General features: G+C 37.3%; 1 protein-coding gene across 3 annotated transcripts in view; it reads left to right on the plus strand.

Moving 5' to 3' along the window:
- The window catches only part of ARID4A (AT-rich interaction domain 4A), a 47100-nt gene that overhangs the window by 1163 nt on the left and 19330 nt on the right, over nucleotides 1-26607 (plus strand). For 2 of the 3 annotated variants that reach the window (XM_021534651.2, XM_021534652.2), the window contains exons 3-11: nucleotides 813-923; nucleotides 3263-3328; nucleotides 4242-4332; nucleotides 13663-13742; nucleotides 13844-13938; nucleotides 14501-14633; nucleotides 16041-16120; nucleotides 17807-17883; nucleotides 19327-19493. In XM_021534651.2, the coding sequence (XP_021390326.1) occupies nucleotides 813-923; nucleotides 3263-3328; nucleotides 4242-4332; nucleotides 13663-13742; nucleotides 13844-13938; nucleotides 14501-14633; nucleotides 16041-16120; nucleotides 17807-17883; nucleotides 19327-19493 (900 nt within the window). Of the gene's footprint in view, nucleotides 1-812; nucleotides 924-3262; nucleotides 3329-4241; nucleotides 4333-13662; nucleotides 13743-13843; nucleotides 13939-14500; nucleotides 14634-16040; nucleotides 16121-17806; nucleotides 17884-19326; nucleotides 19494-21541; nucleotides 21789-26607 lie in introns of those variants that run through there. The other variant, XM_021534653.2, reaches the window with a different exon arrangement.

The raw sequence follows: 26607 nt of genomic DNA on the forward strand, positions 1-26607 counted from the left end.
CAGAGTTGAATGAAATAATTAAGTTATTAAAAAAACCCCATACATATCCCGTTTTATTTTAGATTCTGCACCCATTTCCTGTATTTCCAGTGTTGTTATTTTGTCCTTGTTTATCAGCTGCAATAAGCACGGTAAATGAAATGCTGAGTATTAAAGTCCAGGTTAAGGAAAACGTGATGAATATTTTTCTTTGAAAATGCACTGGCAATTAAATGTTAATAAAGGCATTCCAGGAAAGAAAAATAATTGTTAATAACTGTTTAAAAGATTGCAACAGATTTCTCTAGAGGTCTCCTTTTAGTCACCAGGAAAGAAATCCTGTAAATAGAATGTTTCAGACTTAATTGTAAGTTGGGATGACACCAATCTCAAATGTTTTAAATAATCTGTGTCTTTGGATAGCTTATTGCTGAAAAAATACAGCTGTCTATTGCCTTTTTGCAGTTGCAATGTTTTCCTTTTGCACAGAACCTACTTGAATTTATAGTTGCTCCTTCACTTTGTTGCCCTTTTTATAAGCAGCTCTCCTAAGTATCAATGAATACCCTCAGAAACATTTCTGGGAGAGTCTTGACAATGATTTGACAGGAGGTGTGTGTCAACATCAGTGACAAACCAAAACTTCCTGTAACTTGTTTGTTAGGTTTTTTTTTTTTCCTTTTGAAGAACTCTGCAATGGCAATCTCAAGGACAGACAATTTATTAATTAAAAATACAACAGATCTAAAAGGTGTGAAATGAAATACATCCTGATGCAGTTGTAACAATAAGTAAGAGCTAAAGTTTGATTTTGTGTTTTTGTTCCCCTCCAGGCAGCAGATGAGCCTGCCTACCTGACAGTGGGGACTGATGTCAGTGCCAAGTACCGTGGTGCCTTCTGCGAGGCAAAGATTAAGACGGTGAAAAGGCTTGTGAAAGTCAAGGTGAGAGTGCTGAGGCTGATGCTGGTTTTGGTAAAGCATTGTGCTGAAAGGGCTGTCACAGGAGATCCTACTCCTGAAGATTAGAAAACCTTCATCACTTCACTGTATGAATTTTAAACAGCACTTAAATGTGGTTTTTTTCATATTTTGTTGTTTAGTTTAGGATGAGATTTTTTTTTTTGCTTCATTCTGGGGGGAAATGTTGTTTTTTTTATTTTATTTTTTAGTGGGGTGCTGGAACAAAAATGAGCTTTCTTGCTTCTTTTTTCCTGACTGCATTTGTCTTCTGTTTTCAAATGCATCAGTTTCCCAGCAATAAGTTTTCATGTCACAAATACAGGATTATGGCTTTACATGAATAATAAGGAATAAGATCATCCTCTTCAGAAGCAAAAGTTCCATTTCATACTGACTGACACTCTCACTTTTACGGTTTGGAACTGAAAAGGCAATGCAAAAACAAGTCAACAGCAAGAGAGATGGCAATAATTTGTTTCTTAGGCCAGGTTTTAGGCATGCCTAGGGTAATATTTAAGTTTTGAGCATCTTGATGCAGCTTCTAAAGCAGCATGCCCTGGCTGTAGCTGAATTTCTCTGCATGGATAGTATTGGAACATAATTTTCATTCACCTTTACAGGACTTCTGGAAAAACAACCAAAAGAGAAAGTTGTCATTTTGGTGTTGTAATACTGTTGTAAATGCCACTATGTGAGAATAAGAATAAAACATTGTTAAATGCAAGTTAAAATTGAAAGTAAATACAGAAGTTGTTCTTCTTTGTTTTGTCAAAGTCTTCCCACTTCCTACTTCAGTGCCTGCTGTCCAAGATATGTAAATAAGTATCAGTGACCCAAAATCCCCAAGAAATTGAGGTGAAAGCTGCTTTTTGTAACTATATATCCAAGTTTTTGTGTGCTTTAAGACTTAGATAAAGTCTTAAAAGCCATCAGCCTCTTCAGTTACATGTATAGATCATACCACTTTATCAGAGTGCTTCTCATCAATAGAAAAAATGTAATTCAGATACTGGAGTCTTTTGCTTGTTCTTAATAAGTACTTAGGGGAACTTGTGGTGTTCTTTGAAATGTGTCTTAAAGAGAAGCTCTGTAGGAAGCAGTGTGCAGGTCTGACAAGCTTGATTTTGTCTGCATCTTTGGTCTGGTAGAGTATTTAGCCTGTTAATAGGTAGGAGTTTCTTTTTCTCATTAGAATCAGATGCTTTATTACTCCACGATAAGATTTGGAATTACATGAGGCTGCTGTGACTTGGTGGAAATTCCTGTCACTGGCTCTCAATTATATTATAACAATAGAAGTTTTAACAAGCTAAGCCTGATACTGTAATTAAGAGTGTGTAGGCACACCCTGGCACTCTTGCCAAAAGTGCAAAAAGTCCAAAATGTCTGGTAGCCTTTTCCTGAGCAGGAGGACAACCTGTATTCATCCCTCTGCAATTTTGATTTTAAATTTTGCATCAGCATAAAGTGCATTTTTAACCTGAATGTGTGTTAATACTACTGCTGTTTTGGCATGCCACTGGTGTTGTGTTTATAAATACAGCTACAGTGTAGTCTGTGCTTGGAGAATAATTGAGGGAGCCAGAAAACTGCACATCATTATCAAAGCAAGCTTCTGGAACTTTTGGTTCCTGAAAACAAATAAAAATTTTGGATTTTTTAAAAATTAAACTGCTTAGGCTGGTGTTCACTGTTTCCTTGCTGTTCCCTTCTAGAATATAGGATTTGAAAGGGAGAAGCACAGTTTACTTACACTTTAACTGATCCTTATTTTCATCACATGGGTGGTGTTCCACATCTTCCCCATAAAAACTTGCTCAAGGTGGCAGAAATGCTGTTATCAAAGCCAGTGTGGTGATTTTTTGATACATTTTTAATAAAAAGAGGTTTTTATTTTTGTTGTAGTTCTGTATTGAAGGTGTTGGCAGTGAAATGCTGCAGTTGAATCACAGAAAAAAAAAAAAAACCCACTGCTTAATCTTCTCATCTGGAAGCCTAGTTCCAGGTTTACCCTGGATTGTGTCAAAAACTAAACTCACTGAAAAATGTATTTTCTTTGCTTTGGAATGATTGGTGTTTGATTTGCCCTGCTCTTTAATTATGATGTTTCAGGTTAAAAATTAAATGTGGTACTTGGGGTTTCCTGTCAGTAAAATTGGCCATGCCAAGTGTTTTCTGTTGAGTAACATTTGAGTCTAATTGATAATCTTAATGTGGATGATAAGGTCTTTATATATATATATATATGCACATTTTCTTGTGGTTTTTGTGTGCTATTAAGAAATCAGATGTGTATTAAAAAGTTCATTAATATCTTTCAGGTGGTCTTGAAGGGGGATAACTCAACTCAGTTAGTGCAAGATGACCAAGTGAAAGGACCTCTAAGAGTATGTATATTGCATGCCTTCTTTTGGTAATCACATACATTTCTAAAACTTAAATGTTGATGTTGTTTAGGTGGGTACCTGTTGTTCAGAATTGAATCAGCAGAAGGAGGCTCATCGCCTTAAATCAGATGGGTTCTGAAGAATTAGTCTTAATTTTTGTAGCTGTTTATGCTTCTATGTGTTGTGTACTTCATACACAGATTTGCCTGCACAGGGATTTTTGTATGTTCTCGTAAAATGCAAAACTTCTTAGAAATAATGAAACGTTGAAACTTCTCAGAAGTAATTAAGAACTTGAGTGCCAAGCCACATTCGAGCCCATCAGACAAGAGTAAATATAATTACTCAGTGTTTTAGAATAGTTAATGTATTTTATATAAAAAGGTGTTTGTTTGTATTTTCATTCTGTGTAACAGTTGTGTGCTAAAATGCAGAGTTGTGTTATAAGCACTGAATGCAAATAGAGTTCTCCAGAGAAGGTCATCTTGCTTGTATTTGTCTTTTCTGTGTTGCTTCTGCAGGAACACCGACTGCTACTGATCTAGCTGACAGTAGGACTCTGTTTAAAGTATAAAAAATACTAGTAATTGAATGATTATCACTAATGAATTAATGACTTTGGATATTTGTTTTCTGTTGATCTTTTATTTTTTGAGATGATGAAGTCATGCTGAATTTAGATGTTCTGAGTTTCTCAGTGCTTTAGTGTCTACTTGTAGTTCAGCCTTCCTGCTGAAGGACCTTTGTTCTTGCCTGTAACTAAACAGGGTCTTAAAATAACTAAACTTTCAAAGCAGCATTTAGCTAAATGGAGTCTTATAAAGTAAACCTGGCTTGCTGGGAGGATCAATGTGTTTTTATCAATTTTCTGAGTGTGGGCTTCCAGGTAACCTTGAGCTGCTCCTTGTTGCAGGTTGGAGCAATGGTTGAAACCAAAATGCCCGATGGATCTTTTCAGGAAGCAGTTATCAGCAAGCTGACAGATGCCAGTTGGTACACTGTAGGTGAGTGGCCACGTTTCATTTATGGTCTGTTATCTTTGAACGATGTATTTCCAGTTACAGGTCACAATGTCAGTAATTACATCTTGTTTTGCACAATCTAAGATAGTTTTTGGAGGGGACAATTTTTTAAAGTCGTCCACATCTTGATTCCTTTTCCATTTCAAGTAGGATAATAATTAATTGTTGTTCAGAGAGGCTTTTGCACAGGTAATTGCAGGGCTGAATAGTCAAGTTTTATTTGACACAATGTACCTGTAATGATAGCGGTTGCACTCAGTGAAATTCAGAATAATTTTTGCAGATTTTAAGACATAAACCTTGTAAAATCATTCTTCCAACTGAAAATCTGTGGCTGAAATATATGAGCCTCCTTGCACTGTGTGCAAGCCTTGTGTACAAGGAAAACATGGACAGAAGACAGAATCTATTTCTTTTTAAGAGAAGAATTAGCATACCACACAATAAAAGGAAAAGAGGAGACATTAATTTATAATGTGAATAGCTGTTTCCTTTAATAAAATTTTCAAGTAGTGATCTAAAGTATAATACAAAACTACTTTTCTCCTCATGCTGGAGGCTCATTTGGTGTTAAGTTATTGAAATACAAAGTTCAGAATGCAGGGTCAGTGAAATGTCAGTGTTGAACAAGAATTCATTGTAAGAAAAGTTTCCTTATTGTCAATAATTCTGATCTCCAGGTTTTTCTGAAACAGCTTTAAGAACAGAATGACAAAACTCAGGAACATTCAAGTAATAGTACATAAGCAAATACAAAAGGACAGTATTTGAATCAGAGGGCTTTGCAAGCACCCATCCTTTTTTGTACAACTTTCTTACAGCAGTGGAAACTTCTGTTCCCTAATAGTTGCCTAGAAGGAACGTGCTTCTGTTAATTGTCCTGTACATGCTACTACTCTTGGGTATTGCTTTGGAGATTAGGATTTGTAAATTTAAACTGTGTTTCTCATTAGCTGCCTTGGGTACCAAATCTATTCAGCTTTACTTCATATTCTTCCATCTTCTCTTGAGGAGGCCTCTGTCCCATGAACTCTTAATCATTTTGGTTCATTAACCCCTTTTTAAGAGTTAAATAAGCTATTTTCAGTAATTCAGCATTTCCTTTGCGGTAGGTGAGGTTATGTTGTCTTTGGTGGGATCAGGATAAAGCTCTGCAGACAATTTGGAAGGATTTATTGCTTTATGATTGTTATTGTTAGTGAGTGCTTTAACTCTAAGCTGGTTGACAAAGCCCACTGTTCTTTGCTTTTTTCTTCAGGATTATAACATTGCTGTAAAATTGTAGTGGATGTCAGGTCAGGGAGGAAAGACAGGATTATTTTGGAGTGCAGAAGATGTAAAATCTACTTAGTACTGTGATGTGACATACTTGAGGTAGAGCACTGGACCTTTAACTTCTCTTCATAGATTTTCAGAGGTTCACCATTCTGTTACAGAAGTGATAAGAAACACAGTCTTGCACAATTTCATGTTTTATGAGTTAGCACTTTAATTGTAGAACTCGCAACTGATTTCAGTTTTCAAGTAGCACTTTCAACTAATTCTGTTTGAATTTGGGCCAGAAGATATTTGTTTTCTTACATTTGACATGTGGACTTTAAATCCCTTGTTTGGGGGATGAGTTTTGTCTTTTTTTTTTTTTCTTTTTTACTTTCTTTTTTTCCCCACTTTTATTTTGAGCAGTGCATTTCTGCCAAAAAATCTTTACTTGATGAGCAGGAAATTTGAACAGTGAATAAATGCTCTGCCCTGTATTAATGGATTGTTGTTTATGTTTAACAACTTTCTGAACTCTCCCCAATTATGTAAGAGAGAAATCATGCATGCCATGATTTTTACTTCACACATTTATTTAAGTACTGTTCCTCAGAAACTTGAACCAATGGATTAATTAACTACTGTAATTTTCTTTCCCCAAATAATATTTTTTGACAGGCAGAATGGAGAAAATATGTTTTTCAGATGCAAATGTGTTATGATTGCTAGGAATTTGTAATGGTTTGGAGCTCAGGGGGAAGTTAAGTAATTTTATGGTAAATGAACATGCAGAGCTGTTACCTGGTGCTTTAACTATGAAAATATAATTGTAATTGTTAGATTTAGCTCTTGGGAACATTTTTGTTGGTTCTGTGTGGCAGGTTGCTTGTTGGAGTTGAAAGAGTTGAAAGTTTCCTCTGGTAACATTGACCAGAGGAAGCATATCATCAAGTTTGCATCGTGGTTCTTCTGCAGTTAAAACTGGGAAAGTGTTTTAGGTTGAGTACAGGAATATTGACATGTGAAAAATAAGTTTTATCTTCGGCCTGCTGCTTCCATTGTGTCTTTGCAGAAAGTTTTGGATAGATATGAGGTGTATATTTATGTTGCTTGTAAAGCAAACAGTTGAATTGGTTGCTTTTTAGTAGCTGGTGGGTGTGCTGCTCCACAGCCTCCCTGACTGATGCAGTCACAGCTAAAGAGCTGAGTGGGAAGTGGATTAACCAGGTTTACAGGATGCCTTCCTGAACATTTTGGAATGGAAAGCACAGGGAAAAGCTTGTATTTCAGTAGTTTGTGCATTTCCCTTTCTATTTATTCTCTGTTATCTAACATCTCTTCTCAGTGATCTAAAAGCAAACTGATCTCTGGCTGTTAAAACAGTAACACATATACAGGCAAACATTTTCAGAGTATTAAGTACAGATGTGTAAAAAATGCCAAAGCAAACTGCCTGCATGTCTAGCGAGAAGTGATGATGTTCCCTTTTGCATATCAGTTTCTCTGTTTCATGTAGGGATGTAAAGGAGAAAAGTCACCTAAAATAATTTTGCTTTGGTCAATAAATTGAACCAGTGGAAGTGCTGAGTTTGCTGTAATAGGCTACTTTGCCACCACTATAATGCAAGAGCCACAGTGATGATCAGTTAGTGTATTTCAGTAGTATCTCCTGTATGTTAATGGTGTTCATGTACCCAGAATAAACAAAGCTTTATTTTTATTGTAGCTTCAACAGAATCACTTTTTTACCTCTTTTTATATGACAATGATGTTGATCTAGCCGTGCAGTTCTATTGAACATTCTGGCTGTGATTTGGAAATATTTCTGAAGTTACCTTTGAAATTCAGCTTTTCAGTATAAGCAGGTAAAGAGGCAAAAGCTGTTTGGAGTGGAAGTTTAAAAGTGTCTGGGAAATGTCACTGCACAAGGCACTCCCGAAGCCCAAAGTGATGTGACACTAAGAGGGGTTTTCCTGGTGATTTTACTAAGTGATTCAATGATTTGATGATGTTTTTCTTTAGAATGCAGTTATCTAAACTGAACTTCTTTAATTTACATATTACAAAGTACTGCATTGATGCTTTTGAAGTGCTGAATATATTGTTAGGTGATAATTGCATAGAGCTAAAGTGGTCTGTCAGATCTGTTTTAGCTGAACAAGGTTTGAATTACAGTTTACTGAGTGTACCATCCACCTGATTCTCTGTTAACTTGTAAAATGCTTCAGGTAAATACTGAAATAATGTCTGCAATGCCTGACAAACAAAGAAACCACAACCCAGACCACACCTTACAAGGTGCATAGTTGTATTTTCCTTCTCTCACACTCTGCCTGGAGTCTTACAAGCATTACCAGAATTTCAGAAAACATAAATCTTTATGTAGATGTTCTTTGAGGAAACACTTTTGTATCAGTTCTGCACAGAACTAGAAGTGTGTAATATATATATAAAAAAGTGAGAAACAGGATTTCATTTGAGCAAGCATCCAGGAGTTGCTGTTAGAATGGCCTGGTTTGCCCCATTTCATTTCTCCTTTGAAAAAACTCAAGGCAGTGATCTGTGTGTGCTTGGTCTCTTTTTATTTGTAATATAATTTCTGCAAGTTGAAACAAAACCAAATCAAATATATTGAACCTTGTATTTTGCTAGGTAGACTAATGGAAAAGTGTTTCTAAAGAAAGAAATAAAAAACATGTATTAACTTTCAGTAATATTTCCTGTGAAATGAATAGGAAATAGGAGAAGGAAACAGTGAGAGGTCTTTGCAGTTTCTAGCAGATTTTGCTGTGAGTTATTAGGATTTTATGTACTGCTTAAAGTGAAAGGGAATGTGATTCCTTACTTTTTGAGACTTATGCCTTTCAGACACTTCTGAAGCACCTCAGTCAGCCCCACAGCTCTGTTGGTGGCTTCTTCCTCTCACATGTAATCATGGTGGTAGTTTCCAGGAAATAGAGAGTTGAGTTAGAGACCTGGGTTGTTCTGGGTATGAAGTGTTGTCTGAGCCACCAACTGCATCACTTCACATTTCTGTGGTGGTGAGGTCACAGAAATTAAAGATACTGAGGATTTGATTTAGTAATCTTGTATGTTCCACGGATTTTGAAAATTCCAGTTCATAATGTTGAGGATATTTATCAGTAAATGAACCACCATTGATGTTCTGGGACTTTAGGAGCAGGGTTGCTAACAGGAGCTATTTATAATCACATTTTCCTATTTTTAAAATAAGTTTTCTTCTGATGCTTTGTGGAGATATTTATGCTAAGAGGAAGAATAGGCTTGGTCCTGGGTCCACTACAGCTGTAAGCTGTTACTGCAGGATGCTGGGAGCTCTCAGTGCCCCTCAGGCAGCTGAGTCCATCCATGCCAGAGCTGTTGGTTTGTCCCTCCAAAGCTTGACCAGCACCCGGCCTGTGCTGTGTGCCAGGTGCTGGCCATGCTGGTTTGACCAGTTCCCAGCATCCTGTTGAGCTCCACGTGGCAGAAGCATCATCTCTGGGCTGTGCATGTGTCATCCAGGAATCCAAAACCATAGGTGTTTGCCTCCACTTGGCTGGTGTTCTCCACCACCATCACCCACCATAAATTTGTTCTTTTTAAAATTTGCTCGTGTGGATTTTGAGGAAACCCCGTATTTGTCCAGAGCCCTTGCATGGGATGTGCTGGGTAAGTACACCTGTGGCACATAAAAATGCTGCAGTAGCTCTGTTAGTTGCTCTCTGGAGAATCTAGAAAAAAAAGAATAGCACTGTGTGTTCTGTTTACACCTGTTTAGGGAACAGGTGCAAGGAGGAGCAAGATTTTGTAGTGAAAAATAGTATTTTAACAGTAGAACCTTGTAACAAATCAACTGGATCAAATTCTTGCTTATAAAACCACCTTTGTTATTATGTGAACTGAGTGTTAAAAATATTTTTAAATTTTGTATAAACAATACTCCAGGGAAAGCAAGGAGGTAGATTTTTTTTCTCTTATCTCTTTATGTGTAACAATAGTGAGATTTACATTTCAGAAAAATCAGTTTCAGGCAGCAAGTTTTTGTCTGTGAGGTGATAGTTTGCTATGAGTAGCCTCAAATGCCACTCAAACATTCCTGTTTTCTGGGATATTTCAAATATATTTTTGTAAAAGGAACTTGGGCTCACTTAAAACTAATTAAAAAATAGTAAATTTGAGTTGTGTGGTGTCTCAGTAGCACAATACAGTGCAGTACTTGCTCTTAGGTCCTTTTACAGTGATGAATCAGTAGTACAGCCCTTGTCTACAAGGCCATTTAACAAAAACTGCACAGCTCTTGGTACTTTGTATGTTGTTTCCACAGCTGAGTCCCAAATATCTGCAAAATCTGCACGTATTAGTTGAGATATTCCTAGACAGCATCTCTTGTAGCTCATAAATTGCTGCTTTGCCAGGCAGCCAGTGAGAATAATTCAGTGTGCACAGTGATACTGGAACAGCTTTAATTTGTGGTATGTACTTCTATTTCATTGTCTCGGTGGCTTAAAAGTTTCTCAATGGGTTGGGAAATGAGACACAATTGTTTCCTTGCAGTGCAGAATCTAATCTCTCTTGGTTTGGGCAGTAGCATAGCACAACTTGTTGGATTTAAAGTTTGCAAGATGCAGCTTTGACAGCTTGAGGGTTGTTTTCCCTGTGCACTTGTGTGCCACAGAACTGCCTTGTCCTGGTAACACTGGTGGCTCTGTGGAAGTCATCTTGTAATTGCTGTGAGGATGTTCTCTCCAGAGTTCTGCTCTCTTCTCCTTTTTCTGTCTTGTTTTTTTTTTTTTTTTTCCTTAAATCTCTTTATAGTATAGCTATATATGTATTTCTAAACAAGATATAGTCAAACTGATTTGTATATTTTGTGACAAACTTCTTCACAGTTCCTAAAAATGATTTTGATTAGTTGGCTGGTTAATATTATATATTTAAATACATGAAAACTAAACTTGAGACAGCCTTATTGTAAAGGCAGGGTTAGTGGATTTTTGCTGATGGTGTATACAAGTCTGCTATAGACAGGAAATGGAAGATTCCAGCTTGTCAATAGTGAGTTTAAAGTTGTGTTTTTGAGGTAGTGAACTTCTAGTAAATTTTTTTTTTTAGTTCTTGCAAAGTGTTGTATTGATCACCACTGGGAAGTATGTTTTTATTTTTCTGTTCTAAATTAGTGTGTAGATTTTAACAAACAGAAAAAACAATTCTGTTTCTTTCCTATTATCATAGACAAGGTCGAGATGCAGCAAAATTCTGAAAATTTCCATTTTATTGTCACTGTTTCAATATGCTCTGTATGGAACATATTGGACTCAGTTCTTGGGACTAGACCAAGCATTATGGCAGAGACTGTTCCTCCAGGTTGTGCTGCTTACTCATCTCTTCTCCCCTTCTGTCAGTGTTCCTCATTAAGGAACTTGTTTGGAAGAAAGGGCTCTGCCCGGCAGAAATGTCGCTTTCCTTCCCTTCCTTGCCCTGATGTTCTGTTGACTGTTCTACAGCAGTGAGCAGTTCCCTGGCTAGTTTGTATCCTTCCCTTCCCTGAAATCAGCTGCTGCACCTTGCTTCCCCAGCCAGCTCCTGCCCACTGCGAGATGAGGCAATGGGGAGACCTCAAGGGCTTCTGCTTTTTCACAGGACAGTAATTTCCCCTTTAGAGATGAGAATTGTGACACTGTAAACACATCCTTTGTGTGTGTGTGTGTGCGTGTGTGTGTGTGGATGGGGAGATGGCTCCTTGTCTTCTGTTTCCTGCCCTCTCCCTGCCCAGTGAATCTTCCTTATTAAACACAACATTTAGGATTTTTGCTTTTGAAGAATTTGGAGTTGGAGCAATAACCTGTTGAAGGAATGAAGCAATTGATTCAAGTTATTCAACATTAATTTAAAAGTTTTTAGTTTGGGTGTTAGTTTGTAGGCATTTTAGCTAAACAACCTTGTTTCTGGATGAGATTAAAAAGAGGAATGAATTTGCAGCTTAGAGTGTATTAAGTTCTTCTGACACAACTGTTATCAGAGCTTCAAAATATCTCATAGCCAAAAACTGTGCCATCTGCCTTACTGCTTATATTTACAGAATCCTTAATATTTGACACTGTGCCTTGGAAAGACATTCCCTTAAATCCTCTAGGACTAGCATTAAAGAGTCACTCAGAGGGTGACATGAATATGAACAGTACTTTAGTGGAGCAGATTTTTCTGAAGAGTGGGATGGAAACCACAAGGCCTGTTTAGTTTAAGACATACTTGTATTTTTAAAGGTGCTGAGTTTATCAGTGTGAGTTTCTGATTGCCCTTTCAATAAAGCACAGTCAAGTGTTTTCCCTAGAGGAGAAGCAAGTTTGAAGTAGCTACAATTACGAAATAGTTCAAGCATCATGATTAATTGCAGAGACTCCTTACCTGGTTCCACCTTAGTAACTCAAATAATTTATATTTTTATATGACAAATAGTGCTATCCTTTCTCTATTGAGACTTACTAAAATGATCACTTATATAGATAAGGAAATCTTTCTGTTTATGCTGTTCTTTTACACTTTGTTGTTCTGCAAGGATGTTTTGCTCTAAGTTCTGCAGCTATGCTGGCAGTTGGAGGTACTTTGTACATGTCCACAATGTAAATTGTTGCTCTTGATAGTCATAATTTCCTTATGTGTCTTAGTTTAAGTATATTTTACTTAACCTTCAGTATTTATAACATTCAATCTTTTAAGTATGAAAAACTGCTATATGTCATCTGCTTTATGAATAGTTTATTTACTTTATCCTTCTACTGGGCTAGCTTTAAATAAAGAGATAGAGTTTCCAATTTTGGAGATAATAAATAAAAAGAAGCAGTTTAGTTCTATTGTCAAGTATTAAGTTCTGTTTGTTTTTTTTTCAATACAGATACCTGTTGCAAATCATCAGCCATTTGTCCCCTAAAATAATTACTCTTGAAATTTTAGTAGTTTGAGACACTTGGAGGGGGAAAAGTTAATTGTTTTGTGTGTACAAGTGTTCTAAGCCATTAAGATAATTCTCTAGTGGAGCATATGGAGCATACCACAGCAGTATTTACTCTGAAGATGGAAGAACCTTAAAGCTTATCTTATCCAGCTTAATTAATTTTATAAGCATGCCAAAATTACCATACTGCTATGCACAGCACTTGAAACTTTCTTTAACTAGTGCACAAAACCTGTTTCAAGTAGTTTAAATATAGAGAAGTGTTCTGTTCTGTACTTTGACCCTATACAAATAAACTTGTACCTTGCTGGGATTCCAGCCTGCAGCCACCTGGGCTCTGTCTTTGCAGTTAGGGGAAATTGGTAACTTTGATATCCTTCTCTCCAAAGAAATTTTCATGAAGAGGTTTTATCTAAACTGAAGAGTAGATCTTTCTCAGGCAAAGCTTGCAGTAGCCTCATAGTGTTCTAACCTTCTTCTGCTGTATATTGATGGAAATTGATGGAACTTCCTATTCTTGGGGTATAACACAACGGGACGTGTACTAAATATTCATTATGAAATGTCAGGCCTGGAATTGCAGGTTTCCAGTATCTTGATCTGTTTGTAAGATGGCATTGATAGTGTAGCAGAAACTTGTTTTATTTTCCATTGATCTTTTTTGTGGAATTGCTCATAGCAAGAGGAGTAGTAAAAGGTACCATATTTATTAAATGGTTATAATTAAGGGAGAAATGTATAGGGTAGGAAAAAACCCCACAAAACCAAACAAACCCCGGAGATTGCTAGATAATAGTAACTGGTGTGCAGCCAGGCCTGTGGTTTGAAAGGTGCAGTTGTATTGATAAGAAGAATGTCTAAATTACACTCAGACTTGCATCCAAAGCCTTCCTTTGTCCTGGCTTGAATGTCTGTGTGAAAAATCTATTCCAAGACTGAGTCCTGAATACTGACTTTCCTTTTGCTTGTGGACTAAAGAGTCAGTAAATTAGGCTTGAAAGTGATGTTTTAGGGAATGTTCTCGATTGTGAGAGAAGCAGTAGACTTGGGATTGAGATCTGACCAGCTTGTGCTGATGTGTTTTCTTGGCTTCACCCTAGTTTTTGATGACGGTGATGAAAGGACCTTGAGACGAACTTCATTATGCTTGAAGGGAGAAAGGCACTTTGCAGAAAGTGAGGTAAGACAATAGTGGACATGGAATTAAAAATAAATAGTTAATTCATTTGTTTTTGTAGCAAGATATTGCAAACCATTGTTGTTTCCCCCTTTTCCATGCAGACACTTGATCAACTGCCACTAACCAATCCAGAGCACTTTGGAACTCCAGTTATTGGGAAGAAATCAAATAGAGGGAGAAGATCTTCTCTTCCTGTGTGAGTTCTGAGAGCATTCTGCTTTTCCTTTGTGTTCTTTGCTAAAACTGAAGCACTCCCATTGAATGAATGCTGTGTCACCTGAATTTTGTGCACAGCTGGTGGGCATGGCCATATGCTGGCAATACTGTGAAGTTGAAGGGTTTTTTTCCTGTAGTATCCTTAAGAACATTTATGCTTCTTTCAGCTAATAGGAAATGTAGGAATTTTTTACCTTCTTGATACTGAGCACAGTGAAAAAAAAGGTGCTTTTTAATTTTCGGGGTAGAGAGCATTTGTCTTTGTTTTATGTCTATGCACAGTCAAAACCTGAGTAATGTCTCCAATTCTAACATGATACTGTTGTAAAATACTGCTACTTGGAAAGAATTTCTACAAAATTCCTCTTACTCAGTAAGTGCACTTAATATTTAAGTGTATTTCAAGCAATTTCAGCTCTTATAATTGTAACTGTTTTTGAAGCTTTGCAAAATAGGAAGAAAAATCTTCTTATAAGCTCTTTTTGGTTTTCAAGTAGTAACTTCAGACAAATTTTAAAATATTATACATTTTGATGATTCAGTACTGAAGATGAAAAGGAAGAAGAAAGTAGTGAAGAAGAGGATGAAGATAAGAGGCGCCTCAATGATGAATTGCTTGGCAAGGTTGTGAGTGTGACTTGTAATTCAGAGAAGGCAGACTGGTACCCAGCTTTGGTGAGTTCCTTTTGCAGCAAAGCTGTGAATGCAGTCAGGCTAAGCTCTACTCCCATGTTGGCTAAAAATACAAGTGTTTTGCATTATCTCTGAAAAGTAGGAAAGCAGAGATGAACATTTATGTGTAAGTTTGTTTCATGGTGTTAAAGTGTTTTAGAACTGCATGCAAAATGATCAGTGTGTAATTACACTTTTCTTCTAGAAATAAAATATGTTAGGATTTGCACTCCCAGGCAATTTAGAGGATCTAGATTTATGAATTTTGATTGTACTGGGATTTGATTTTTTTTTAATGTAATTGTCTTTTTCCCTAGACTTTCAGTTTTATGAAATACTGATTTCTTTGATGCTTGCATTTCTACCAGTGGTCAGTTACTTCAGGAGCAGATATTGGTGCTTATTTTGACTGTCAATAAATGATACAGCTGTTCATTGCCACTGCTGATAATAAATATACATTAAATAAATCCCAGTTCAAGTAGACCTGTATTGTATAGGCAGACACTTTGCATCTTACTGATACACACAAGAAGTTTACATGTGCATACTAAAAGTTGCTTTCTGTAGAAAACGTTTTGCTATTTTCAGACATTGTGTAATGTAGGGTGAACAGTTGACACTGCCTTACCCACCTGCATGTACCTCAGTTTAAAATGTGGTATTATACATGTTCTGGTTACAGCTCCCTTTAGTAATGACAATTTTTTATTTAACATGGTTCTTAACTGGTGGGTTAAGTACTTGGAAGTCATATATTTGTTTTTAACATTTTCTGCTTGTATATGATCTAGAGCAAAACATAAACTTGTTCTGTTTGTGTTAATACAAATACTGCAAATGTATTTTTATCATTTGCTTTAGACCTAGAGATTATACTGCTGTGGAAGGATGTGGATTTCACAGTGGTTCATATTATCCACACCTCAATAAACAAAACAAACCAAAAAACCAACTTAAGTCTCAGTTTAAATGCCAAAAATCAGAAGCTAGTATAAAATAAGTGGGTTTGTTACTTTTTAAATAGATGCTTCTAAAAAATTTTGTGTGAGCAAGAGCTAAAAAAGCAGAGTGAATGAACAGGGTCCTGTGATGTGGCCTCAGCAGATTAGTTTTCACATGCAGTTTTAGATTTTTGGCTTGTACATAACAAGTCAATAGTTTGGGGTAAATTGCTTCTGGAAATTTGTTGTTGTTGGCCTTAGTAGTATATATTGAAGTAGGTTTGTTTGCCCACTACTGGAAATATAATAGAAGAAACAGAAAACAGCAGTTTTCCTGCAGTCTATCTTTCTTTCCTTTCAAGATCAGCTATTTGCTTGGTTTTGGTGTGTGATTTCTTTGGTTTTTTGGTGGTTTTTTTTTTTTTTTTTTTTTTTGGATAAAGGAATGTTTTATTTGACTTATCAGGTTGTGTCACCAAGCTGCAACGATGACGTCACCGTGAAAAAGGACCAGTGTTTAGTTCGATCCTTTGCAGATTCCAAATTGTAAGTGATAGCTCACTTTGGTTAGATATCTGTGGGAGGAAACTAATCACACATTGCTCCTGAAGATGTTATTTCTTCCAAAAGGAAAGGGTACAGTTTTCTGTCATGCTGTATGGATACATTTGGCATTCACAATCTATTTCCAGCTGACTCCTCCTTCTGTGCGTCCTCACCCTTCTTTCCCTTGTGTGTAACAATAAGAATTCATTTAATCAAGAAAGTTTATGCTGCATCTTCATGTAAAAATATCAACAACTTAAAGTGTAAACACCTGGATGTTTTTCCATTTTTTTTACATAATTGCTATCCTTTAAAGTGAGTTTTGGTTTTAATTAATTCCCTTACTGCCTTAAATTACCTTCTGTATGGGTGTCAGTTGTAGTAGTTTGGATATCTGCCTCATTACCTCCGGTGCCCAGATGTCCCTAGCTGTTTAGATAGTTTATAAGGGTTTAATCCACTTTTTTAATAGAAAATTCAGAGATAATTACTAATGAAAGTGTTTACAGAATCTGAATTACATTCCTTCAAACAGAAAGAAAAATCCTGTTAGTCCATCCTCCACTCCAAAAGGGAGGAGGAGAGAGAGATAGAGATGTATGTCTTACATAATGAGTAATATATTCCTAAAAGCATGAAGACTGCTTTTGGGTTTTTTTTTAAAGGCTGCTCCCCTTTATTTCTCTTCATTGTTATTGCATTGCATCTGTGATAACACATTGTAATAAAAAACTTCCTTGCCAAAGGCCACCTGTCACCCTCTTTCTTTCAAAGTGAACAGTTTTTGATAGCCATGATTTTCAGTAGATTATTTCAGTTGATTACTGAAGTGTATTTCAAGTACACTGAAGACTTGGTTCATTTTGGCCTCTTCATGAGGATATGTCATCAGCCTTCTGGATAAGCCTGGCTCTGTACTGAAGGTTGAATGTTACTGGTAAAAGATTTAGATCTGCTGTGTCTGATTCTTTTTTTCCCCTCCCCATAGCCTAATAGCTGTAACTTGAGAAAATGGCAGCCTCTGATTCGTGAAGTTTTACTCCAGATTTTCTGAAATAATGAAAGAAGGAAAAAAATGTGTTAGACTAACTCACTTGTAAGGCTCTCCCTGCATTTTGGTTAGGATTTCTCTTGTAACTCAGTGGCTGAATATCCAGTATGACTTTGGAGCAGAACAAACTCCATATGTTTTGCTATGAGAACACTTTCGTAATTTAAAAATTAAAATCAACTGTCTATCAATGCAAATCTGTGAATTGGCTTCACTGTTGTTCTTTGCTAGTAAAAAGGCATTTTGAAAAGAGAGGACTTGCTTCTGTGCTCTTAGCTAGATCCTTGTTTTGGAGAGCATCTGTTGATTCTTGTACATATTTTCAGTTCAGGAATATTTTTTTGCCTGCATGTTTAACCTTTTCAAATTAGTGGAGGTTAAGCAATTAAAGGACATTTACAAAATTTTCTTAATTACTTAAGAATGCTTTAATGCCTGGATGTCAAAGGTTGGGAACTTACCCTGGGTAACTTACTCTGGAATTTGGACCATACATTAACAAGTGCCTTAGACAGTTAGTTGTTAGCAAGGACCTTGCAAGTGAATAATAACTTGAAAATTTTAGAAATTGCTGTTTTTCTAAGTCAAATGCTTGCTTTTCTGTGATGTAATCACAAAACCTTATTCTTTTACAGTTACTCAATAGCAAGAAAAGACATTAAGGAACTAGATCTTCAAAACTTACCAAAATTAGAGTCCTCTCCTAAAAAAGGTAATTTAGAATAAATTCTAGGGTGCTTAAAAGAAGTAATTTCATACAAAGGTTCTTTTAATATTTGCTGATAAATAATAAATCACCTGTTGTTTTCTGATAAGTGCTCTTGGATATTTTGTAAACAATTTTAAATGGGAGAAATTAGAGGAACTTTGAATATAGCTGTGTCTAGTAGAAATCTTCTTTATTTGATTTTTATTTCATTATTATGATCCAGTCCAAATTTGTGGAAAATGAATACAATATTTTCAATTAAGTCTACTTGAAGTGTCAGTGAGCAATGGAATATATATAGTTACCTCTCCTAATGCTAAAATTTTGTGCTATTGCTCAAAACACTGTTTACTTTAAAGATACTTAGACACCAGGGTGTAAATGTCATAACAACAACAGCTGTGATTAATACTTAATTTAAAAATATAATTACAGAATTGGATGGATGACATGGAATACCACAATCCATGAAAACATGAAATGTGTTAAGGAGAAATGTTTTGATTGGATTTGTTAAAAATTATGATAAAAAATGCCACCCAGCAACAAAGAAATCCCCACTCAACAACAACAGTATCTGGTTTGAGTAAAGGTGTGCAGCAGCTCCTTAGCAAGTCAAGATTGAAAATGCTTCAAATGAAAGGTTGAGGTGGTTTTGATTGATTTGTCTAATATTATGTGATTTCTCTCCTACTTTGTTCTTAATAGCTGTTTCACAGTACATGAACTTTAGAACAGCCAAAAAAAATAGCAGATGCCAGGTTTGAGGTAAATTGAAGAAAGGGACTTGTTTCCTGTGCAGAACATAATTGGGTTGTGACATTCCTTGCTGCAAGGGAATATTTTGGAACCAAAGATACTAAAGGTTTATGGTTTAAAAAAAAAACCAAAAAACCAAGAGAATTGAGATCAATGTCTGGAGGTTTTTCTGTCAGCAGTGTTAAAAACTGGTGCCTTTCCTTCTCTGATAACACTGAACAGTTCATTGCAGTATGTTCTTCTTCTGGATGTTTTTCTGGCTCCTTTATTAAAGTCTTTTATTGTGACTAAGGGGCAGATTTTGGGGTTATCTGGGTTTGTTTTGCTTTGTTGTTTTCCACCCTTGGCGCACCTCTAAAAGGAAAAGAATTTGAGGTATTTCCATTTTACAGATGTAACTTGTGCCTGTCCCATCCTTTGCTCACTAACACGTTTTCCCTCTGTTCCAAACATTAATGTCAAATCTCTTCGGGCAGCGCTCTTTTTCCATTTTTTTTTTTTTTTTTTTTTTAAATCTAAACCGTGGTATTTTGGAAAGAGCGAAGTAAGCCACGATGTTTGATCTGTGATAGATTCATTGCATTTGAGTTGGTGTTGTGATTTACAACAAGGTGAAAAAGGAATAAAAAATGCTTTTTGACTGTGAATGCTGCAGATGAGGTAAAGCCAGGGCCCTTTCCTCTGTAGGGCTACAGGAGGCAACCACGTTTCTCAGCACCAGAGGTGTTCCTCGGAACTGGAAAATGGACATCAGTGAAATCCTGGAGTCCTCCAGCAGTGATGAGGAGGATGGAGCTGCTGCAGAAACTGATGAAGAGGAACAAAAAAGAGAAGAGAAAACAGAAGAAGTAGCGGTGAGTCTGGACAATTTCAGTCATTTTTCAGGGATAATTTAATGACTTGCTTGCCTGAAAATCCTTCACTTTCCAATGTACTATTCTCAAACTTGGCTTACTTCAGTGTTTTTTCAGTTCTGCTCATTTTCTCTCTGCTACAGTTGTTTCTATTGGGATTTGTGAGCAGTGGTTGGTTGCCTCCAGTTACCCATCTCAGAAACTCAGTTCCAGGCAGAGTGAAACGTTCTGGGTCAAAAGAAAATGCAAAACCAAAAAAACTTCTGTGGACCCTAATAGTAGTAATTCCACCTTAAACACAGTATTTTTGAATTTTTCTTATGTAATTTCCTTCTGTATTTTTTTTTGTATATGTTAGAGCTCTAGATATTAAGAATTTTTAACATTCTATACTAAAAAACACAAACCCTCAAGAGAACACTACATTTGACCTGAAGGCGCAGAGAAAGCTTCCAAAATTAATTAATAACACTAAAATTAGGAGTATATAATTGAAATAAAACATTGTAATATCACAAAAAACCTTAAAGTTTTAAAATATAGTAATATATAGAAATAAAAATTTTAAAACAAAACCAAATCCTTTTTCTTCATTTTATTCTTCAGAAATTTAAATAATATTTTATAATTAAACAAAAAAAGTCCACATTGTGGACTTCAAATAACTAACTATTAAACTAAAAATAAAAATAATGTAATTATAATTTTTAATTAAATAACCTTAAAAACTTGATAAAAATAATTAACCATTTTATAGCATTAATAAAGTACTGTAGAACTCGTGTACGTAGGTTATATAAAAGTAAGTCGTTTTGGAAAACAGTAGTGTGATTTCAGAAAAAAAAGACACAAAAATTTCAAACAAAAGCAGGAGGTTGACTGAAACTATGAGCTGATTCACAGGGCAATAAATGCTCCTTAGGAGCAGTGCAGGACAGACCTTGGTGCCTGTTAGGTTGGGAATCATAGAATGATGTGGTGGATGGACTTTCTGTCTAACGTGCTGTGGCTTGTCCAGACTGGGAGAGGAATTCATGGAGAGCAGCCCTGTGGAGAAGGGCTTGGGGGTTCTCATGGATAAAAGGCTGGATATGAGCCAGCTCGTGGCTGGGAAAGCCAAACGTGTTCTGGGCTGCCTCAGCAAGGGGATTCTCCCCTTTGCTCTGCTCTTGAGACCCCACTGGAGCTCTGGGTGCTGCTCCGGGGTCTGAGCACAGCAGAGACCTGCGGAGCCAGGCTGGGGGAGCTGCGGGTGCACACTGCAGGGTGCCTCACTGTGAGAGGCTCGAGAGCCCCTTCCAGGGCAGAGCTGGAGAAGAGGGACTTTGGACAAGGGCATGAGTGATAGGACAGGCTTTAAACCGAAAGAGAGATTTAGGGTAGACATGAGGAAGAAATTCTTGGCTGTGAGGGTGGCGAGGCCCTGGCACAGGTTGCCCAGAGAAGCTGTGGCTGCTCCATCCCTGGAATTGTTCCAGGCCAGGTTGGACAGAGCTTGGAGGAACTTGATCTGGTGGAAGGTGTCTGACGCTATCCATTTTGCCACTTCACTCCCAGGAACTGGATCTCTCGAGCAGGTTTCTTAACTTTGCTCTTCTTGATGGCAAAGCCGGCTTTCAGGAGAATCTGGATGATTTTCTCTCCTTTCTCAAACACCTCTGCTGCTGTCATCCCCCCCACACAATGATGCCATGCAGGAGTTAGACCTGGATGATCTTTAAGGTCCCTTCCAACCCAGATCATGGAATGTGATTCCATGATTCCCATAATAACAGTGTTGTGTTTAAAGTGGTTCCTTTTCCACGAAGTCAGCCAGTTTCTTCATGTCATCAGATCTTACAGAATTCTCTTCTGTTTTGCTCCCTGCTTGTAACCTGGCTGTTGGATTTGCAAGCATGGGCGGAGGTGGGGGGCGGGGAGAGGAGGCACTGCGGGATTTTTGTTTCCCCAGCGCGCCATTCTCACAATACACCCCGAAAACACGAACCGCAAAGGCCCGGTGCTGCCCGTGTGCCGGCAGGAAGGTCAAAGGCCGCTTCCCTTTCCCCTTCCCTTCCCTTCCCACACGGAATGGCCGATGGCGCTCGGCGGCCTCGGCGTTCCCAGGGCAACCGGGAGCGGGCGCGGCGCAGGCGCGGGGAGCGGCCGCGGGAGCCGGGGCTGCCGGGGGCTCGGAGATGGGCTGGCCCTTCTCTGCCTTTCATCTCATGCCTCGCGTTCTCCTTAGCCTTACTACTTCGTTTGATTAGTTCTTTTTTTTTAATTTTTTTTTTTTTTTTCCGTGCGGAAGAGAATGTAAGTAATGCCGGTTAACCGCGGCCGCCGCGCGGGGAGAGAGAGCGAACGCGAGCGAATATTTGGAAGTCAGGCTGAAAATATGTCCAGGCAGTGGGCAGATTAGATAGAGAGGAAGTAAAACCATTTTACGTTTGAAAGAATGCAGCTGCTAGGTAAGGATCGTGTGCTTGAATCTGTGATGTGAGCTTGGTGGTTGGGGATGGGGGGTTTGACTTGGGTTTCTGATCTGGGAACTGTCTGGTGGAGCTTGCAGCCAGGGGAGATCTTTCTAGGTAAAAATAAAAAAAAAGACAATAAAAATCTCTTTTTAGGTGGAAAATTTATGCTCGGCTATCAGTGTTTTGGAAAATGGAGTAGATGTCTGTGCAAGAATAATGGTATGATAAGATAAATATGAGATAAATGTGTGCAGAAATGTAAAATCCTCTGGGTTTTTCCCTTCTGTTTGCAGTGAAAAAGACTGAATAGGCCACATTTTGCAGGGTGTGAACTGTTGCAAGCTGTATTGCTCAGTCTGTATTAACATTTATTAAAATTTCAGAGTATCAGTCATTGGAAATCAAGGATTGCTATACTAGTTTTCTAGTATCCATTTTTATTATAATTTTTCATGCCTATTGCATAAAATGCTGTGTGTTTCAAACAAAGAAGGGGGAGGGGGAAGCTTGGTGATTTAAAAAAAAAAATTTAAAAAGGCATTCCTGTAAAAGAAATAGAGATTATTTTTAAAGAAGGATGTTAATGTAAAATAGTGAAGCAAAGGATTCCAGACAGGTGGATGTGCTGATAGAAGCTGTGGAATCCATTATTTCCAGTTGACAAGTAGGAATGTAAGGTGAGCATCTTCATGCTGAAGCTGTGTAGCATAGGGTAGATATGAATCTTTATAGATAATGTCAGAGCAGAACTGATATGATGGCCCATTATGTCAAATTTCTGGTTCAGCTGTTAAAATACATATTTTTAATTGTGGGTCATGCTAGATATTGCAACAGAGAACATTTAGGGAATTTAAGGAATTTCTATTTTTTTTCCCTGAGAAAGGCAGTAATACTAGCTGCAGAGAGAATTGACAAGTGAGTGATTGGGGTTTTTTTTTGCCTGTATTTGAATACAGATGTTGAATTACTGAAATTTTACATTTTATAGAGTGCTTCCTTTTATTAATCAAGGTTACAAATTGCTTCTGTCCATCCTCTCTCAGAATATTCTCAGTGGGCTTTTTGTTTTAGAACTATAAGTGGTTATATTATTAGAGATGGGAGTGAGATTATTAAAAATACCTTTCTATTTCCCCCCATTCCCATCTTTTGGTTTGCACAGCAGCTTTGCTGACAGGCCTGTCCAGCTGCTGCCCAGCCATGATAGGCCATTATTAAATAATCAAATGGACACAGACCTACTTAATATATAGTCACAGGATAAAGTCAGCCAGAAAAGTCTTAATTCTGGAATGGAAAGAATCCTATTTTTCTGAAGTAGGATCTTTTATAATGATAATGGAGCAGAGAGATCTGCTGTAGCTGTTGACATTAGAACCTGCCATTTTTCCAGTAGCTGGCTTAAAAATCTGCAGCTTTATTTTGACAGAAACTATCTTTCTAAGTGTGTTGCCTTTTATGACATCTTTAAGAGGTGGTAGAAGTTGGTACCACCAGGTTTCCAGGCTTGACATGGCTTTTGTAAGCTAAGGAGAGGGAACAAACATGGGGTTGGTTTGGTGCTCCTCCTCCTCACCCGTGGTGAGTGACTTGTGTGGTCCAGAGTTGACTGGGAAGGAGGACAATGTGGAAATTGCTTGTCATGGACTCTAACAGGGATTGCATTACACAGAGCTACTCAGCATGTTCAGATTGCTGGAATTTTGGTGATATGTGGTGCAACTCAGGCTTATCTTCCATTAGCAATTAAGATTTTAATAACACTTTTCATAAAAAGTGAAGAAAATCCAGAGGTATTATAAAAAAAGTCTTTCTTTATTTAACATTAAAAGAATCATTCAATTAATTTCAATCTAGATAAAAATCTGGATATTGCTTCTGCTCCTTACCCAGTTTTCAACATGTCAGAGTAAGATAGTCAACTGTATTTAGAGGGTGCATTTGGCAGTCTATGCACTGCAGCTAAAAGGAAGGAGAAAATCTTAACTCCGGTATGTCCACCTAGGAACAAAAGCTTTTGGATTAATTGAGCATTACCTGATTTTTATTCAAAACAGGTTTTGAATAAAAACTACTACTGTATTTGCTTGTCTTGGAGTTGTTCTTTCAGGGAAGAAGAATCTAATCTAAACATAAAGTAGTGAAGCAAAGGATTCCAGACAGGTAAATGTGCTGGTAGGAGAAGCTGTGGAATCCACTGTGATCCATCACATTTGTTTCTCAAGCTTAAGGATTGAAATACTCCCTGTTTTACAAGGGTACGTGTAAGCAATATTTGGATTTGGCTCTGTCTCCCTGCAAGCCGTTCTGATTCCATTAGAATGAAGATCTTAATGTGCAGTTATTTCAAATACCTTCTCAGTCCACATTCTCAACAGATACATTCACTGAAGTCCCGAGTAAAGGCAAGGAATTTCTTCAGAAAAAAAATTCCAGCTAGCTGCTCTCCATGGCTCATTGAGGGAAGATTTGTGGCACCTCCAGGTGTCTGCTGAGAGGGATTTTCTTCAAGGCTTGTTTCTGACAGTCACCTGGAGGATGTATGTGTAGCATGTTTAATGGGGTGCATTCATTTAACCTTCTAAGGTTCTTGCGTCACAATGGCATAAAAAAAAATCAGTCACAGTTGCTTTACATTGTTGAAAAGGGAAGATGCTAGAGGCATTTTCTAGCGTTCCTGTTCTGCAAATAAGCAAGATATCAGTTCTCATGATAATTTATTTCTATATATTTTATTAGCATTAAGTCCATAAAGGAAGGATGAGAAATCCATGATGTGTTTTAGGAGGCTTGAAATTCCTTCAAATCATCAGTAGTCAACTATTAAAATATTTACATTTTGCTTCAAAACAATTCTTGTTCCCTGTGTAGGCTTTGCTCTAAGTAACTGTGGGAGATCACATAAAATCATACCCAAATTGCCATGTCTGTTGCAACCTATTTATATTTTAAAATAACATTGAAATAGCTGACTGTTAAAGTTCAATACAGGAAAACAGTAATTTCAAAGTTAATGAAGGGTGATATCCAGAAAGAAGTGGTTTATTAGATACTAAGAAAAAATTATTTCCTGTGAGGATGTTGAGGCCCTGGCACAGGGTACCCAGAGAAGCTGTGGCTGCCCTTGAATCCCTGGGACTGTCCAAGGCCAGGTTGGATGAGGCTTGGAGCAACCTGGGATAGTGGAAGATGTTCCTGCCCAAGATGTTTTTTTAGATCCCTTCCAATCCAAACCATTCTAAGATTCTGTGATTTATATATATGAAATCCCCTAAGCAGCTGTGATGTGTAACACACAGAATAGCCTTTAAAAATAGTTAAACATTGATTAACTAATCCTCCTTCTCATGCATGTGTGTGCATTTGTAGGAGTTCTGGCTACTGTGAAGCACAGCCTGCATCATGCCATGCACAAATGTTCTTTAAAGACTTTCTTGCTCACAGTTTTATGCAGAGGCATTCTCAGAATGTCACTCCAAAAGAAGTTGCAAACTGAGGCACAGCTCTGGAGTGAGTCATTGTTGGTTTGTGGAATTTCTGGTTTCTTGTTGGTACAAATTAACATTTTAAGATCATTCTCATCTCCACGTGTTTTAAGGCTGTTAACTTGTTGCAATCAGTTTAATTCTTGTCATTTCCTTAATTAGTTTTCAAGCTTGGCGTTAGAAAGCAAATGCGCAAGTGATGAAATCTCATTGAAGTACTGTGAAGCAACAAAATTACATTAACTGTAATTCTGGCAGCTTGTCTTGATCATCTCTTCCTCTGAACTCCAAATCTGTATGCTGCTCTTCCTCTTCACCTGCATTTCTTTCACAGAAGCATTTATGGTCTTGTCAGTCTATTTATAACATAAAAGAAAGATCTGTCCCTGGTAGCTCCACCTCGGATTGCCTAAGTTCAGGGTGTACGTGCTTCTAGGTAGAAATTCATTCTTTCTTTTGTAGAAGAAACTATTTCATCCTTTGTGCTCCCACTCAGCTCTAAAGGTTGGCACCCACAGAAGCTTTAACATCTTTCTGTAGAGTAAATGATGAGTCAGTATAACAGAGCCACATTCTTGTTCAAAATCATGCTAAGGACAGAGGCAAAGCTCATGGTGAATTAGGTGGCCTAAAAGCAAATGAGGCAAAACCAATTATAAGTGTTCTACACGTTTCTGTGCACTTCATGTTGCTGGTACTTACCCCAGATAGTTTTAGAAAATATATGAATGCTGTTAATGTTGTTTGGAAAACCATAAGAAATGGAGCTGAGAACGGAACATCTCCATTATACAAAGATAAAAAGATAATGTTCATGGTCAATTTTATTGTTTTACTACTTCCAGTGTTCCCTAACAGATGTGGCCTGCTTGTCAGAAAGGAGGGGAAAAAATCTCAAACCCATAAAATTTCAATCTTTAAATTAGAAAAGAGGCATCTTAGAGATTTTTATTTATTTTCATTTAAATGAAATTCAGCCTCTCATCCTGAAATGAAAAATCTTTCTCATGTTGCATTTAGCTTTGGGTATTGGATGAACAGCAGAAAGGTCTCAATTTGGAACTCTTGCTGCTTAAAAATTTCATGTTGTTTTGCCTCTCACTTGGACTTACCTTTGGCTACACTCTCCCCCTTTTTGCAACATCTGTATAAGAAAAAATGAAATGGAGA

This window comes from Lonchura striata, chromosome 6 (assembly GCF_046129695.1).
Source record: "Lonchura striata isolate bLonStr1 chromosome 6, bLonStr1.mat, whole genome shotgun sequence".
In the NCBI taxonomy this organism is placed as follows: domain Eukaryota; kingdom Metazoa; phylum Chordata; class Aves; order Passeriformes; family Estrildidae; genus Lonchura; species Lonchura striata.